Consider the following 18,483-nt stretch of genomic DNA (forward strand, 5'->3'; position numbering starts at 1 on the left):
TGCAGATGTTCCACGCAGCTGACCGACACATATGTTGCAGAAACACTAAAGCATTTCCAGGCACCGGACAGTTACTGACAGCACTACCTGGAAGCCCAGATCACCCTGACTGTCAGACCTCTGAGGTACCTGAGGTTCCAGAGGTAAAATATTGGCTACTTGGTCTCAATTCCAAGAGCAGCCTTATGAGGAACTTCTCAGGAGCAACCAGCCCCGTGCCCTCAGAACAGAGCTTACTTGGCCGCTTGGACAAGGCACAAGGGTGCTTGGACAGGGCTGCCGCATGCAGAAACAGAAGCAAGCATGGCCCATTCAGCTACCACGAGGAACAGCCAAAGGCTCCACCAAACCTGATATCCATACGAAGATTTTCACTATGTAAATGTGAGGTCTACTGAACATGTTTTCTCCCCGTGTCCTCAAAAAAAAAAAAAAAAGCAAAAAAAAAGCAGCTCTTCCCCCAGTAATAATTGAAGAATTTCTCCAGGAGACTGGGAGCAGCATTAGTACTTTTCTCTTCTGCTAAAAGCCAAAACCTATTTTTTCTTTTCAGTTCAAAGGAAAAAAACAAAACCAGAGAAAAAAAAACACTCAGAACAAATTGAACCTGTTGGTGGAAGACAGTACAGCTTTTCAAAACGAGTGAGAATTTCAGTTCTTAATCACCACTTGCCACTTGATGGGGGTGGTGAGCTAGTTATGCAGGCCTCGGCTTACAAATATAAAACAAGATGTTCCATGGGCTGTAAATAGTAGTATTTTTTTTTCAGATTTAAAACAAGCAGTGCGACAAAGTGCCAAAATCCAGGAGTGTCTGGAAAGTTTAAGAGCTGCTTGTTTTAAGACACCCAAGCTAAATTCCACATGATATTTACGCACTAAACATTGTTAGGTTCAATTGCGTTTCAACTAAATAAACCAGATGCTTCATTATGGGAAAGATGAACAGATCAGCTTGCTCTGTGTGACTGGCAAAAAACAAACCGCATCTCCTCTGAAACACAACTACTGATACAGAAGCCTTTCCTGTACATGTAGAGAAAGGTATTTTTGTCATTCAATGCCTGTTACTCTTCATTTACTTCCCTTTTCATATATTGTATCTCAAGGAATAGAAGATATGCCCAACATCTTTCTCCTTTCAGCATTTTACAGATCTTAACCCTATTTGTTGGTTAAAACAATGCTACTGAGGCTTGAAAAGCTTTGCTGTAGCTGTGTAAAAGATAAAACAGATGGACAACAGGCTAAAGGACTTCAAAGGACTAAAAAAATCTGTTGAAGATACCTTTTAGATTTTATGATGGAGTGCACAAACCATTAACTGCTCAAATATTAAAAAGATATATAGCATGTATTAAATATGATTTGTCTAGGCATGAAACAATTAGCCAATGATAAAAAAAGACCAACCTCATACCTTTATAATTGTACACAGGGAAGTGATTACGTGTTAAAAGGAAAGCCATCGCTCGGTTTCTTAGACTTACAGCAACGGAACAGGTAGATCCCAGTTGTTTGATCACTAACCCATACTGCTGCGCTTATTAGGTGTCCTGTTGATACTCTGAATAAAGCAGCCACGCTCACCAAACGCCAGTCCGAACTGCAAGGCTACACAAAGCAAAGTTCTGCACCCAAAAGAGGTCAGATTAGAAACAGCTTTAGAAATAATCAATTGCATCTAGAGAGGTGCAAAATACAGAAGAGGAAAGAGGTGAACCACAGAACCAGTGTAGGGTGCCCAGCATGCCCTAAATACAGATCATTTCAAGCACATCAATAGCTAAGAGGTTCTTAACAGTGCTTACACTTGATTTATAAACAGCACAGAACAGTGGTTCCATAAGATATTAAAAAAAAGTGTAAAAACAAAGAAACAAGATATATACATACAAACTGAAAATTCAAAGGAAAAAAAGTGCAAGTCAAATGTTTTTAAAAAGATTTAGGCCTTCTGAAATTTAAACAGATTTCCCCTTTAGCATTTGGTAGAACAGCAATTCCAGCAAGACTAGAAAACCAAAGAGCAAAACAACATAAAGATGTCCACTACCACAGATGATTTATTTATATACTAAGTTAAAAAATACGAATATTTTATTACAAAAACTTTATCAAACAACTGTATACATACAGTTCATATTGTTAAAAGCCAACATGTCAATTGATACTTTATGTACATTTGATTAATAATGTCATAGAATTGTAGAAAAGCATCACTCAGCAGAAACTGATTTGGCGTTGGGAAAGTAGTTACCACCCTGCACTAGAAGAGACAATATAGGAATAAAACATTTATATGTTACAATAAAAATACTTATTTGCTGTGATCGTTTAAAGCAAATGGATGCTTTCTTTCTCCAAGAAGAATCACCATAAGTGGAGATTAAAGTGCACATAACCAACGCATTAATAATTCTTCAGCAATCCCATCTATCATTCTAGATGCTCCAAGCACATCACACTAACATCAAAGATTTAGGACTTTTCTCTGTGGCCTAGACAGTAAGATTTGAGAGAAATTCAGCTTTCTAAGCTGCATGAAATAATTCTGGTGTTGAGTAAGATGAAGTAGGGTACAGAAATTTGGAAAAGTGTTTGGTGAAAAAGTCGGTGTAAATTTTCCCAGATATATGATTTCTGGGGAAATACTTTCCTTTTGATAAAGAGATTCATAGTATTTCATACAACTGTGGACCAAACAAGCAGAGCATGCAACAGTATTTACATAACAATCCTCGCAGTTGTTCTTTGTGGGCTACATATAACACGGGTTGGAGCAACACTGCCTATTTTATGCATAAATTTTTCTAGGCAATCTGGGGAAGAAGAAAAAATGCCACCAACAATTTGTTTACTGTGGAATAGGGTCCTAAACTAGAAAAGTGCTCCTCAAAAAATGTAGCTCGAAATATTGTTTTTTTCTCAGAACAAGCTACATAATAAACCTTACAAAATGTAACACAGTCAGTACTAGCAGAGCTGTTGAGGGCAATAATTTTAATAAACTGGTCCATCTTGGATAAAAGAATGCTTACACATGTTACAATCTATTCAAAAGCAACAGCTGAACAGGCTAAATTTACATCCACAAGAGAAGCATGACATGTTCACTGAAAACAAAGTGAATTGCTGGTAATTATGGTTATCATTTTTATCACACCAACTGGTCACCAAAGAGATTTTTTTTTTTTTTTTTCATTTTACAAATGTGAGAAGTTCTGAGACATTATAATTGAAGAGCATACTTCATAATCTTAGGCACTGGACCCAACTTAGAGGTAAAACATCCGTCCACATGATCTAACATCCTCAGGTTTCCGAAGGCCATCCATATGAAGTTTACATACAGCACTACAAATACACATCGGATACTGCTGTAAATTTGTAAGGAATACAAAACACTTAAATACAACTTTCACCCCATGGCACATCAAGCATGGCAATACCACTTGTTTCGTCTCTGGTTTGCAACAGTCAGTTGTGGTTATGCTTAATTGAGTATTTTCCTTTCTGTAGCTGAGAAATATACAACTTGGACTTGCTTCCATCCGGTCTTTTAAACCAAACTTCATCGTGGTTAATTGTTGTAATTATGGCACTACAGAAAATGAGAGAAGAAGGGTCGGGGGAAGAAAAACAAGAAGAATTCAGAAACCTTATAAGCTAATAAATAGCCTCAAAACCACAGCTGTATTTCCATACAGTAAATAAAAACATGCATTAGTTGTAAATGCTAGACCCAAAAAATACTGGCTGCATTGTAAGGACAGTTATAACAGAATTCTTTGGTAACTGCATGTTATCAAAGTCTTTAGTGGAGGTAGTTGATTTTTCAGCCACCTATCTATTTTCTTCTCCTATGAGAAAACTCTCAATATGTACAACTATGTTAATTGTTTAAAAGAACAAGTCACCCATAGAAAACACAATAGACTACCATGGTAAAAACCAGATCTGTTGGAAAACATACTCAGAAATTACATTGAATACAAAGCATTTGGAAAAAAGTTAAACAGATTAAAGCCCAAGACTTAACGCAGGAAAAGTATTCAACTGTTAGTCATTATACCAAGACCATAAGAAACAAAGTCAAAGCCTGATTTATTGAACCATTCTTACATGAACCCTGCTTTCAAGCTCCTTGTGGTAAACATTAATACAAATAACGAACACAACTGCCTCCCTTACATGCCAGGAATTTTTTTTTTTTTTTCCAACTAGAACTGATGACAAAAAAAAGGCTCAAAACCAGAGAGTGAAACTGTTAACAGAACTAAGATCTATCACACACTGAGCATGACAAAACTCCCTCCAGGAAACTCTTCAGCCTTAAAAGCTGCTAAAATCTCGAAAGGCTGGGAAAGTTCCAGCTGTATGCTTGCCCTGTTAAGCATCAGCAGCTTTTGGCTTTTGTCAGACACAGGATACTAAGATCTTTCTTTGGCCCAGTGTAACTGCTATGTTCTGCTAAACTAATTCAGAATTTTTTACATTCCAGGAAGAATATATAGTTTACTAAAATACCTTTCTGTTTCAGCCCTGAACAAACACCAGAATCTCCAAAATCTGTTCCCCTCCACCGTACACAGGGAAGAAAAGAAACAGCCAATTTTACAGTAAACTACTGCTATATGACGTTGTTTTTCCTGGTTAGCTGTGCATATTTAATCAACACTGTGCTTAGATTGATTTGCCCCATTCAGTAAAAGGTAAGATATACATTTAATTTCAAATATTGTTTTAAATATACCCACCTTTTAGAGTTTAAAAATATTATCCATACAGAGAAAATACATTTAGGTATCATCTTAAGCATTCAACAAAATTTGCACTGCAAAATGACAGCTCCCAGGTAGAGCCTTTGTTAAGAGAGGGAAATACTGTAATAAAAGTTCCACCTCTTTTCCTTCACAGCATTAATCAACTGAAAACAAAGCTTAACTTTAATGGTATAAAGCGGTTTCCCATAATTATTTTTGGGTGGGCCAACAGATCAAATTGTCAAAGCAACAAAACCCCAAGATTCTCAAAAAAACTTACTCAAAGGCTATTCAGCTTAAATTGTTAGTGACATCTTAACTTGACAAACACCTCATTACCTTCAGTGAATTCCAACCTTTACTAGCCTCTCCCAGAAGTTCAGCACTCAACCTTCTTTGATATTGCCTATCTTCTAAAGTGAACTAATAAATGTTATTAAGGTAGCAGTATTTTCAAAGAAGCCTTTTTCTTCAACGCTGTCATCCTATCTACTGCTTAACATGAATGTACAGAGCTGCATAAACTCAATAATCTTTACCTTGTAGGACACTCATCTTTCTTATCAATGCATATTGTTTGTCCACGTCCATACCACTCTCCATCATAATAGAGTCTTCCTTCTTCAGATCTAGCGCTATGCAGGTGCTTTTCCAATTTGACAGGTGCTAAAATGATCAACAAACGTAATTTAATATTGACTTGGCAGAAGTTAATTAGATGTTTAAATACAATTTCGTCAACTTATTTACACAGAATACACACTTTATCAAAGTAGCCTCTCTCTTAATAATTGCAAGAATGCATGAAAATTGGAAGCAAGACACCTTACTTCCAGCCAGATAAGTTATATTTCCATTTTCACACAGAAGCTATCTTTCTCATAACCTTCATATCGCAGGTATGAATTTCCACAAATCAAGTAATGCAGTATAGAGAAGACTTCAAATGGCAGAACCTGAAACAACTTCATCAGCACATTACCACAACATGCAAGTAGGAATACGCTGCTAAAGAAATACGCCACCTCCCTGTCTCCTCTCTCCCTTTTCCTCCTTACTCACCACCTTCAAGTATCTGATTTTACCTAGCACTGACGTGCTTCTCATAGCTCTGCTTCAGGGTTGTAGCTTGCAGTGAACGGGAGCATCCTTCAGAAAGCAGCCCTAGGGTCCAGACACTCTATTTCCTGCCTCATCTTGTGTAAACACTGGCATAACTCACTACTACTAATTGGTGTAACCCACTTTTAGAAGTCTAAATTTTTGTTGAAAAAATTCTAGAATTCACCTGTCAACACCATCACCTGCAATCGAGCTACAAGGATCAGCACCTGAGAGAGGGAAAAGACAGAAGCCGCATCTTCCAGCCACCTCACCCCATCCTCCATCACTACACCAGGGCCAAAATAAGTATGATTTGCCTAGATGCAGTTTGCATCACTGCACATAGCAAGTTCTGCCTTGTGAATCCAGATTATGTTTACTTACGTTCTGGCTTTACTCTGTGTGGCCCCAGTGTAGCCATTGCCTTGAAACACAAAGAAATCTGAGTCAGCAAGCATAGTCTTTTTTTTTAATTAACTGCCAGCTTTAATTGTGAAGTTACATGCAGTGTAGCTCAGGATACTTGCTTTTATACGCAAAAGGCACAATCAGAACAAATCTAAAATAAAAGTGTGTTCAATGGTGATTCTGTAACTAAATAAAATAGCATTTTGAGGGTGAAAAAAAATCACCTTCTTTAATAAGTTTTAATTTCAGATAACTCTGGGTATTTTCTAAATTAAACCCTCAAGATTGCTGTTAGGTACTTCTGTCAAGAAAATACAAAATTACATAAACTCATTCTGAAAAACAAAATGCTATATGAACAACCTACTCTTTTGATTCATAGGTTATATTCATAAGCTCACAGATTTTCACTCACATAAACTCTAGGTCACACGAAGTATTAAAGTAGGTTTAAAAAACTCCAAGCATTTTTACAAGTTTCTCTTTTTGTTCACTTCTTGGTTTTTTAACTTATTTCCAGAAAAGGCAAAATCCCCAGTAGATTCTCAGTTTGTTGCTATTGTTTAAAATCATGTCACACTACATGAAAGAAACCAAGGGAAAGGTATTTTGTGTCTGTTCCTCTGATGTGATCGGAAGAGAAACATCAGACAAGTTATCACATAGGCATCACATTTTACTACTTATTTACTTACATATTTAGGAAATATGTACAAGTATAAATGAGGATGGAAATTGACTCAAAGCCATTTCCCACCAAGTTTTTGAATTCACTTAAGAAGTTTGCTATTCCGTAAGCTGGGAAGCACTAGGGTACTAGGGGAAATGTTCTGACTGCAGGTGCAAGGCAAGGATAGCATTTCATTACAAAGTTACTGTAACAATATGGCAAAGGTCTGAAAAAGGCACTCTGCACTTAAAAGCGGAATATATTTTTTAAAATACAACAATAAGTCATGGGAAATTATAGACTACCCATTTTAGAGATAACCTTTTCCACCACTTCATTCTATTCCTCTGTGCAATTTGGGTAGAGTCAGAAAAAGCAGCAGTAACATAGCTTGAACTGCAATTTACTGAAGAAATAAAAACCCGTTCAGTTTTGATCATGCAAGAAACACATTTATGTATTTTTAAGAGGCAAAAGGACTAGACAAGAACACAGCCACCGGTACTCGTCTTTTCATCTTACCTTCCTTATTGTTGTCCAGTCTTCAAGTATATCAAGATCTTGTAACATATAAACTATATAGGGGCGTGGAAAAGTTAAGGAAAACTTTTAAACAGCAATAATAAAAATACTCTAATTTGTTTATACAAATATATTAATAGCTCTGTTCCACCCATCTTTCACACAGAGAATACCTATGTGAAGTGAAAGCTCAGCAAAAATAAATGCATCTTTGAATTATGCAATCTAGAAGTACACTCGAAAAATTATTAAGAGAGATAAGTAATAGTATGTAGACAGTTGTTCAGACTACTGGAGTTCAACATGAGGATAAGATAAACAAATGTGATACAACTTCCATCCTTAATGATTTCAAAAATAATTCTATTTGCAATACTAAAAATTACATTAAAATTCACTGCAATTTCAATATACAACTGCAAACCAGCATCTACACTAGTACCAGCTATAATAAAATCATTATTTTTACAGTATTCTGCTTCATATTTGTTTGAGAGAAAAGCATAGACAGAACACCTCTGAATATCAAATATCCAGAAAACAGGAAATAAAGGCAAAGCCCCTTTCTATCAACTGTAAAGTAAAAAATTGTGTATTAGAACAATATGTGAACTTCAAAACAAAACTCCACATAGCACAGCTATTTCATTACAACAGTCTTCAGTTCTTACTTTGTTTCTCCCCATTTCATCTCTGAAAAACAAGTTTAGAAAAAGGTGCTATGAATGTTTGAAAACTAAATCTCCTAAAACGGGACTTGAGAGCTTTAACTTGCATTCCATTTGAAATTTTAAAAATGTTTAGCCATTTTCAAATTTGTTTTCTTCTAAATTAAAGAATTAAAAAGCAAAAACCATGTAAAATTTCTAGGTTTTTTTATTTTAGTGGGGGTTTTATTTGTAATTTATAAATATTGCTTATTTATTTTATTGCTTTACACAGGACACTACAAACTGTCAAGTTCATAAGTGTTCTAAAATCATAAGCTAAAAGAGCAAATTAACTTAGTGCACAACTTAAAAATTCTCAGCTTTATGAATTGCCTGAAATTGCTGGGGTTTTAGACCTAATACTATGTTAGTATTTTCTGTTTGGAATGCATTCTAAAATAGCAAGGTAGCTCATAATTCATAGAATCTGATGCTACTTATATGGACATCCCTAACATAGGGATGACCAAGAGGTAAAGAAAATACACTTTCACACAACCTGGCACTGAAATTGCTAAAAAGAAACTTGCACCGATTAATACCACTTTGCTTTTAAGCACTAGTTAAAAAATACCTCTACTAAACTGAATTTATGACACGTCCTAATGGAAGAACAGTCATTATTAGGACAAATAATCTATCTGGGATGTGTTCCAGTAAATCAACCATCCTGAAGGAAGGTATCCCAGTGATGACAGTTTTTTCAGAACTTCTTCCTTCCCCCTTCTCCTAATGTTACAAAACCTTGTGAAACTTTGCAGCAACTTCGCAATAAAAAAAGGCCTTTATACCATACAACATCAATACTTAGAAGTTTGTCTCTTTTAGGTAGTCTCCATGATTCTGACAACTTCTAAGCCATTGCATGTCTACCCTATAAAAACGTTAAGCTGGGGGTAGGAGTAGAGAGAACACTCTGTTCACAAAGGCATCTCTTTCTTTCTCTGGAGAAAGATGACATTGTCTCTTTGGTGTTATACCTGTAAAAGTTTCAGCTGCGCTGCATGCTTGTCAACAGCTATGAAGAAGTCATCAATGCAAAATTCTTAAAACACTATACTCACTCTATGGGAGCCCCAGACCCACAAAAATACACGCCTTGTCAAATGTCTCAATTCTTGGAATTTTAAACTTTTAATCAGAAGGTTCTGAAGTCTATGAAATTGTTAAGATGTAACAAATTAAGTAAAGATGTCCCAGTATGAGAAGCAAAGCTATACAGGAGAGGTTACACAAGTCAAGTTCACTTTGTAAACATAATGCCTAACCCTTTCGTGTTTTTGCCTTGTAGCTCTAAGTTTTGAAGAGTTAGAAAATCAACTTTCAGAAATATTCTCTATATTAAACTGGCAGATTAAGAGAACCTTAATTTCAATTTTCATAATGGGATGTATCAACATCGTTTCTCTAATTTGAATTAGAATACTATCTGCCAGGCAAACATCTATTTTGAGAAAACACTATCATTTCAACTTGTTATTGATGACATCTGTAATAAAACTAGCTATTAAACAGTAAACACTACTAGAAAGAACAATGATTTCAGTAAAAGGATATCTGATACAACAACAGGTTTCTTCTTATCTGGACTAAATGGATCCTTCCTTTTCTTCCTGGACTGTAGCTCATCGTTCCATAATTCTGGAAAGACATAATAAGAATATGCTATGAATCAGAAATGCTTACACGTTTAGCTCTTTCTACAGCAGAAAACATTGTCCAAAAATGCAAAACACCACATTTTCTGTGAGGTGCTGTTTCTGAACAGAATGAAAGTGTTACATGATTATGTTGCAATGGATTAATACTCTCAATACACACAAGGGTTTCTGACAATTAAGAGACCAAAGTTTGTTTTAAGCTTAAACTCTACTCCCCACCCAAAGTCTACAGCTGAATAGCATTCTACTGGATAACCCAAAACTCACCAGACATACTATGTGTACAGTCAATAATCAGTAGCTACCAGAAGATTAAGGGAAAAAAGCAAAAGCAAAACCAAAACACACACCACCAAACAAAAAAAACCAAACTTTGAACTTCCATCCACCTGAGGTAATGTCAATGCTATGCCTGTCTTCTTCAAGTCTTCTAATCTTCTCTTCTAGTTCACTTTGTACAGTATCATACAACAGAAGCTTTTCACTCTGAAAAAAAGCAAGAAATTACACATTTTTACATGACTATCATCTAAATATATATATACGATAATATAAAGCCTTACTGAGAGAAAGGTAAGAGTAGCTTTAGGTGAAAATTTTTCACAATTCATAAAGCATATGACATTTCCCTCTATCCACTTTCTTAGTATGAGATCCTAGGTCCTTAAAGACAAGCACGCTCACTTGGCATAAGTGTAAATATAGTTATCAAATATCAGTACCAAGAATAACTAAGCATATAAAAGTTACTCTGGAGATCTAGCTGCATGCTGTTTGTGTTTTGACACAAATACAGTATTCTTGTTTTGGATAACAAAGATTTATTCACAATGAATAACTGTAAAGTAGTGACATCTATGCCACCTTCCATTACAAATCAGAAAAGTGAATGTCTTCATGGAAAGCTTTTTAATAAGGTGTCGCCAATATTAATAAACCTGGAGTCATTCATAGAGAATTATCTTCTAATACCACAGTATTTATAATTGTCTGTTTTCATAGAACTGAAAAATACCTTCCCACAGAAGAACTTATTGAGCACATAAAATAATCTAGATAGTTGTTGTAAGCAAAACTGTCTACCTTAAAGCTGTGAGAAACACTTTTAAAGTACTGCTTTAGAAAAGTTAGCTAGTTTGTCCTTTTAAAAGGCTATTTCTGATCCAAATAAATTAACATAATGCCTTCAATGTTAGGTGTAGCATTAGCACTTTTTATATACAAACAAAACCACACCGACGTGAACTTTCTACAGCACTTTGTGCAGTCTGCACTCTCTTGCATCTCCAAGTGTTTCAAAACGAGAAAATTAACTGTATAGTAAATTGTTCTCACTTATAGTTCACCACCTAGGACCAATACCAAAATTACACAGTAGCTATATAGATCAGTTACCCTTTTAAAGTCAGCATCAAAAAACCAATAAACTCTCTAAACCAGTAACTTGGAATTAAGCTGAGTTCCAAGCCTCAAGGAAACAGATTTGCTTGCACACTTCCTATAACAGAAGTAGAAAATAGAGAAACATCTTTTAAACAACTCTGGAAAACAGAGGGCTTGGACTTGCTCACTGAAAAAACACTTTCAACAGCACAAGTCACTGCATCTAGCTGTTTGCTACCATGACTCCGCCAGAAGCTGCAGTCCCTACAGCCAAGTCAGCAAATGTCTACACCTCAACTGCTCCTGCCCACAGCACAGCATACTAACAGAAACTTACCTCTACCAATGTTTAAGATAGTCTGCTGCAATGAAGCAAAACAGTTGAGGAATAGACGAAAACAAAGAACCCCGCTCTATTAAATGGCTATCATGTTTATCATTCCCTTCAAGTTACAAAGTATTTAAATATTACAAAGACCTGCTTTCATACAGTTTTCAAACCCTAATTATAAAAAAAATTCCAGTGCAACTGAAAAGGCAGAACCTCTTACATATACCTGAAATGCCAAATGAGTGTTATCTGTTCTGAGACAGTTTTAAAATTCCATTTTAAAACTGAATAGTCTTTGTGTTTAGACATGTTTTGCTTCAAGCACTTGGTGACAAACAAGGTGTGAAAAGCTGTTACAAGCATCAGAGGCGTTCTTGCTGAATGGTTATATTCCAGCGGAATAGCGATTCTAAAAGCAGCACTGCTGATTTTAAAGAGCTTTTCCCCCAAGAGACCCTTATTGAATGGCAAATATTTAAAATTTGAAGGTTTCACAGTACAGAAACAGCAAAACAAGGGGCAAGGACCATGTTAAAGAAGAATAATATATAGCCATAGCAAATCACTCAATCACAGGTGAGAAACCCTGCAAGTCTGACTGCATTCTGTCCAACCTCAGGAGTATTCACAGGAGCAAAGACAGTAATGAGTAGTTATACCTTGCTCCAAGGCGTCAACAAAATGGAATTTTTTTTTAAAAGAGTACACAAGCACATTCTTGCTTTATTCATATGGTAGGAGCCACACACTTCAGGAATATGGAGAACCACTCAGAAGAAAACACCTTTAAGCAACTGTAACAGGGGGTCAAGGAGTACTATGGTGCAAATCCCAGGATCTGAACAGCTGTGTTACAGCATTGGGCATACATGTACTTGAGTATTTGTACCCCGGTACCCACTATTTAGATGTTTAAACAGGAATGTTTATGTTCAAGGAAAGAAATTATATTTCCTGTAACTGTTTTTGAAATGACAACTCTATCACTAGCTGGCCAAGACATCTTAAAAAGACATCATTATTATTATTACTGTTGTTATTAAAATATAAGGTAATTTTTGCTAAATCATGTCAGATACTTTCATTACTGTTCTTGGTAATTTTTTATAACAAAGGTTTAAGAAAACATGTTGGAATCTATTAATAAGAATCTTCATGAAAATAAGAAACCTTAGGTATACTTATATGCAAAGCCAAACTAACATAAAGCTAATTTTTATAAGCTTTGGATAACCTCTTATGTGGGCTTAAATATCACAAGGCAATTGCTTTCAAATAGCAAACAACAGCAATAATAAAAACATGCAATGAACTTGCAAAGCACGACACAGTAAAGTTAGATGAGATTAGCTATCAATGTAAAATATCTGGCACAACCTCACAGTGCTGTCGAGAGGCTTGAATTTCACATTCATACTTGTTCTTCACAGATTCCAGACAAAGCTCTCTATAGATACCTGTAATCAGACAAATTACAGCAATATTACTTACTTTAGCTAATATGTGATTTCAGAATTCTCTTTTAAGACTCCCTGCAAGTCCCAAAACATGCACATAGTGCAAAACACAGATATATTAGGCACTTAAAGTGGCCAACTGCATAACAGAGTGAAAATAAGAACAAGTAATCCCTTAATTCTGGAGATCTAAGGAAAAATAAATGCTATTTTAATTTTTTCCCCTATCAGTCAACAAATTACACCAGCAGTCACACTAACTTTACAAAGTAGGTCTATTTCTCATTTCTGATCAAATTATCCTGGCTATTCTCAGTTTTCAAATCCATGAAGCACTAAAAGGCCTGTTCTGTTCTCTAATCAAAGTTTTAAATAGCTAGAAAACTGAATGAAAGAACTAGCTTTCACAAATTAATATCTGGAATAACGCTTACTTTATAGTGCATGACCTTAATTATATCAATTAACAAGATGTTCTTTTCTTAGAAATAGCCACCTCGTGATACAAAGGATACTGCTTTTGAGTATTGGCAGCATTTCTTATACATTTCTGCAGGTCTATCTACCAAACAGCTGAAAAAATCTGAAAGATATTTGAACTGTAATACCTGGCAAGTAAAGATAGAACTTGATTTAATATATTCAATGGAATCAACACCACAAATTGTTCCAGATTATCATCTTGAGCAGTTAAGTTTGCACACGTTGGTGCTGTCTAGCAAGTGAAGAACTCCCAAAACCAACTTCCTTTAGAATTCAGTTGACTATAAATTAATACAGTACAAAAGTAACAATACTGTTACCAGCAATTCCTCTGAAAAACAAACTGCAAAGTATTATGTCAATCATGTTTCAGCTGTGAAGTCTCTTTTGATCTAGAATTCAAGATGTTCTTTTCTTACATCAGTATGTTATGATGCCTTTTTTTTTTGTAATATTTATGGCTGACTGGCATATATAGGTCTACCAATTTATAATCACTACTTATTAGCCTGAAATCAAGCAGTATAGGCATGAATACGTCTAGAAGAAACAGTTGTATTCCTGACTTGCTGAAAAAGTCAAGACCTACATTTTGTGTGAATAGTGCTCAGTGCCTTAGAGAGCAGACAAACAAAAGTTTCTTCTCTACTGCAGGTGCAATTACATCCATAGTTCAGTGCTTTTTCTTTCTCCCACCACCACCCCTTCCCTCCCTCCCCTCTCACATAACTACTAAGGACCTATTTCTACCTGCTGGAGCTCAAGCCCTGCTACTACCCACTTCTGTCAAGGCTCTCAAACAGAAAGAGCAAATAAGCCTGTTCTGCAGTTTCTTGCTTCCTCTGGAATAATTTTATCAGTCTCATTCACTTGAGGACAAAAGAAAAAAAAACCCCAAATAATCCTGATTTCTAGTCTCAACTTCAAGGAAACTTCATCATTTTTATGCTGGACTCTTTTTACATTGGAACATGGATCTTCAGCGCTGCTGAAGACAAATCAGGAGAATCCATAATATGCTGCCTATCCATATCCAACTACATAAAAGCACTGACACAGTTGCACTTAAAACTGAAAATCAAAAGCCTGGATTAAGGTTGCTTTTATATCAAACCTTCTGCAAATTCACCTGTGAACCTTCTGTGAAACCCAAGTGGGCTACTTACGACTAGTCAACTACATTTGGATTAGGATCTTAAACCCCACACATTCCAGCTGAAGAAAAGGGTCATGGAATAGACCAGGGGGGAGAGAAATGCAATGGACCAAAAGATTTCAAATTCTCTTCATAGCCTGAAGCCACAAGTACTAATGAAGACATACTGAATAGCCTCAAGTACCACTAGTATTATGAAAAGTATAAGCAGGTTTACCATTTTACAGTTTGCCTGAACCACATTTCTGATGGATTTCTTAAAAAAAGACACTGGCACAACTTCTCTGGCTAGAGAGATCACAACTCTCTCCTTTCGGCCTTCTGACAGCCTGTGTTAGGTAACCCTTAGACAGCTGAATTACTCCTAAAGGAGTCTAGCTATAACATGAAAAAAATTTACAGTAGGGAAGTACAGAACTTTGTCTTCCTACAATACCACTGTTCCATAAGACCATACAGTTGTACCCTGGAAGAAGATAAAAGTCCTTGCATGCTTCTTCTGACGAGCGTAAAAACCTATCTAAACATTAGTTTTAATAATTCAAATGCAGCTTAGATAAAAGCTGCTAAGGACAGCTTCCCTACTTCCCCAGATGGAACAGGAGGATGGGAGCAGAGGAGTAGAAGAGACACAGACTAGAAGAGCAAGAAAAACACAACCGTCTAAGATGATCTGGCAAGCCCTTTATGAGATAGTACCTACATATCTCTTCACTTCAACAGTGACCAGTGTGCAGACTTGATCCCAAATCTTCTAATAAAAATTATCAGGTTTTAATTCAGTAATTTTGTGCTTACTACACAAAGCAGACAGCCATTAAATGAAACATTAAAAAGTCATATTTTTAGTGTAATGTTATAAGGCAATTTGTGCAAAGACGTAAGCAACCTATTTTGACTTGAAAAGTATTTAACATTTAAAACCATACCACAGTATTTCTAACTTTAAAACACACTCACATTTTAACAATTCTGAAGAAACAATTAAGACTGACCTTAAAATGCATAGCAAGTTCATACTGTTGATACAGCAATACTCATTTTACATGCCTACCTGCCACCTTGGTACGGATTTGCATATTTTCTTGTAAAGCTGCCAACGGTTCTAAATATTCAGGTGCTTTTCCAGCTATGACCTCTTGTAGTTTTGCATCCACTTGACTTAATCTTTCTTTGTAAAGTCTTAAAATAATAGAAATTTAAAAATAAGTATTTAATTAAAAGCAAACACAAGTTAGAAGAAGTATCTTCAAAAGAACTATTCTGCATGTCTTTGTTTTGGAACACCCACTGAAGCAAAGTTAACATTTGTTACCATTCAAATTTCCTAATACGTATTTTCTTTTTGAACAATATTCCACATGTCTATTAACCCTTTCTGGAAAAGACATGCAGACAATCAGGTAGAAAGTCATGATAAAATGAAGTGTATCTCCATCTCTAAGGAAGAAGAGGAAAAAAAAATCGCACAGCTGTTAATAGGATTAAGGTGGAATAGGAGGTGAATCAACACAGAAGAGGAAGACAGGAAAGGGTGCTACAATACATAAAAACAACATGGCTTACATCATGGGAAAGAAAGTTAGACATTTTGTGGACAGAAACACCCATTTGCTTTTCTGTTCACATCTCTCTTCCCACCCTACCATAAACTGAGGAAAAAAAGAGAGGCAGGCTCTTATTGAAGCAACCCTCATCCCACCTCCTGTGGAAATCCACATATTGCATACTATCACAAATATCACGGGATAATTTGTAACTGACATCTTCCATTCCTGCCAAAAGGAAGTGTATTTAAAATAATTTTATTTTAGCTAGAATTCATTCCTTCTATAAAAGCTGATATTTACTGGCAGACAATGAAGAAATCTGCTTGCATTTTAAAAAATTTAATGTCATATAATATCAATTACAAGTACTTCAATCACAATAAAGCTCCACTCTTTGTAACTGATAACTTCAAACTAGTGTTCAATGGTAGAATCATCAGTATAACCAGCTTTTCCTGTTCTCATTTTTTACTTTGCACCCCACAATCAGAATCTGTAAAATTAAGGCAAACATGCATGAACTCTGTTAAGAACAGATCAATTTTTATCTGTCTAAACAGATAAACATATCTTTGTTATATTTGTGTAAACAGATGTAACAGATGTCTTTGGGACAGGGACGTAGCTTTTTTAATTGTTTAAAGTGTATAGATTAAGTAATGAACTAGATAAGAGAAAGTTCATGTATGCTGATACATCAAGACTTCCTTGAGAAATAGCTCCTGTTCATCTGCCACCAGCCTGCTCATGATTTTTGGTTACAACTCTGTAGTTTAGGCATGCATACCTAACCTAGCAACAGTCCACGATCACTCCCCTCCCTCTTACCTGAAAACTATTAAGAGTATGATACACACAATCTGTTCCGCAGTCAACTGACATAGCCCGCAGCCGATCAACATCCAATTTGTCAGGCTCAATACTTGATAAGCATGCTACACGCACAATCGTTAACACAGAGCTACAGCAGAATTATTTAGCTAGAACATAAGCATGGGTGCACAGCGCATGACTTGGTCTGTCACTAACATTTGGTTACACAGCACCAAGTTCCAGCGACATCAGAGCAAGCAGTTATGGACTGCGTGCTCCCAGCACTTGATACCATGCAACAGCTGATGGAGTAAAACTGTTTATCCAGTACTTTCAAACACTGATTTGCCTAAAATGTGTAACTACTATCAACACAGTAAATCCCACTTCTCTCATAGCATCCAAATTCAGTTTCCCCAAAAAAAGATGAGGAAGCAGATACAATCACTTAATCTCTACTACTGGTTGTGACTACACATCCTATTGTTTATACACCTTTTTCTTCTTTCCCAACTTTATCAACCCCCTACTCACAGCTGCTCCTCCCTATAATCCTTCTTCCATCATTCTAATGCTGTTTTGCCAGTATTCCCACCACCGAAGTTCTTCCAGCCCTTACAAACAGCCTGATCTCTCAGCTAACCAGTGTCTACACAATGTACTCTGCCACAGCCTTACCACCTCCTAAACATGACCCCTAAACCCCCCAAAATACTTGTTTGTTCCTTCCGAAGATGACCCTCCTTCCTATTTATTCCTGTAAGGTTTGTTTCCACAAACTGTTTTCAGTCATCCAAGCCACACAACAGATGGAAGGGTAGGACTGAACTCAAAAGCTGGCAGTTTTCCAAATGCCAAATCAGTCAGTACCGACTGGTTCCAATACTCGTCAGTTGGCTCCATCTCCCAGGTAGCTCCACGCTCAGCCCAAAGAAGAGCAGCAGGACAAACAGCCTTCTCTAGACACTGCAGCAAGAAACTGCTTGTTGGGCAATTCTTTTCAGGCCCTATTTGATAGACCTGGCAGTGTGCCATTAGGCAAAGCAAGTTGTATGTCTCAGTTCTGTAGTAGAAAGAACTATCTCACAATATAAACACACACCTGAAATGTAATGACAACTGACCAGATTTTCAGTTAAAATTCAGTTAAAAATGTCCAAGAATAGACAAGGTCTCCTCAAAGTTTCACTTGTCAGGTACCCGATAAAGTTAGTTGCCAAATTACCACCAATTTAAATTGGAACAGATGCATCTAGCTTGTCTGTGCACCTGTGAAAAACTTAAAATATATACAATGTATGTATGCTCTAATACAAATGAGACTCACTTCTAAATAACTGTGGCTACTAATTTAATCTCTTCTAAAGTAAAAAAGACTTTATGAGGTCTTTAATACTGATGTAGATATTATGGCAACTACAGAGAGCCAACAGTATTTTCTATTTTTTTTTTAGTATTGGTATCGGGTA

General features: G+C 36.1%; 1 protein-coding gene across 1 annotated transcript in view; it reads right to left on the reverse strand.

Annotated features, from left to right (window-relative positions):
- Positions 1 to 2,048: 2,048 nt before the first annotated feature.
- Positions 2,049 to 18,483, reverse strand: part of BRMS1L (BRMS1 like transcriptional repressor) — a 23,079-nt gene continuing 6,644 nt past the window's right edge. Inside the window, exons 3-10 of the mRNA XM_080395792.1 lie at positions 15,706 to 15,833; positions 12,933 to 13,012; positions 10,231 to 10,327; positions 9,738 to 9,821; positions 7,471 to 7,535; positions 6,255 to 6,294; positions 5,306 to 5,432; positions 2,049 to 3,604 (exon numbers count right to left, since the gene is read on the reverse strand). Coding sequence (XP_080251918.1) covers positions 3,481 to 3,604; positions 5,306 to 5,432; positions 6,255 to 6,294; positions 7,471 to 7,535; positions 9,738 to 9,821; positions 10,231 to 10,327; positions 12,933 to 13,012; positions 15,706 to 15,833 — 745 coding nt within the window. The 3' untranslated portion in view covers positions 2,049 to 3,480. The remainder of the gene's footprint in view (positions 3,605 to 5,305; positions 5,433 to 6,254; positions 6,295 to 7,470; positions 7,536 to 9,737; positions 9,822 to 10,230; positions 10,328 to 12,932; positions 13,013 to 15,705; positions 15,834 to 18,483) is intronic.

The sequence above is a fragment of the Falco punctatus genome, assembly GCF_963210335.1.
Source record: "Falco punctatus genome assembly, chromosome: 7".
NCBI classification, from domain to species: domain Eukaryota; kingdom Metazoa; phylum Chordata; class Aves; order Falconiformes; family Falconidae; genus Falco; species Falco punctatus.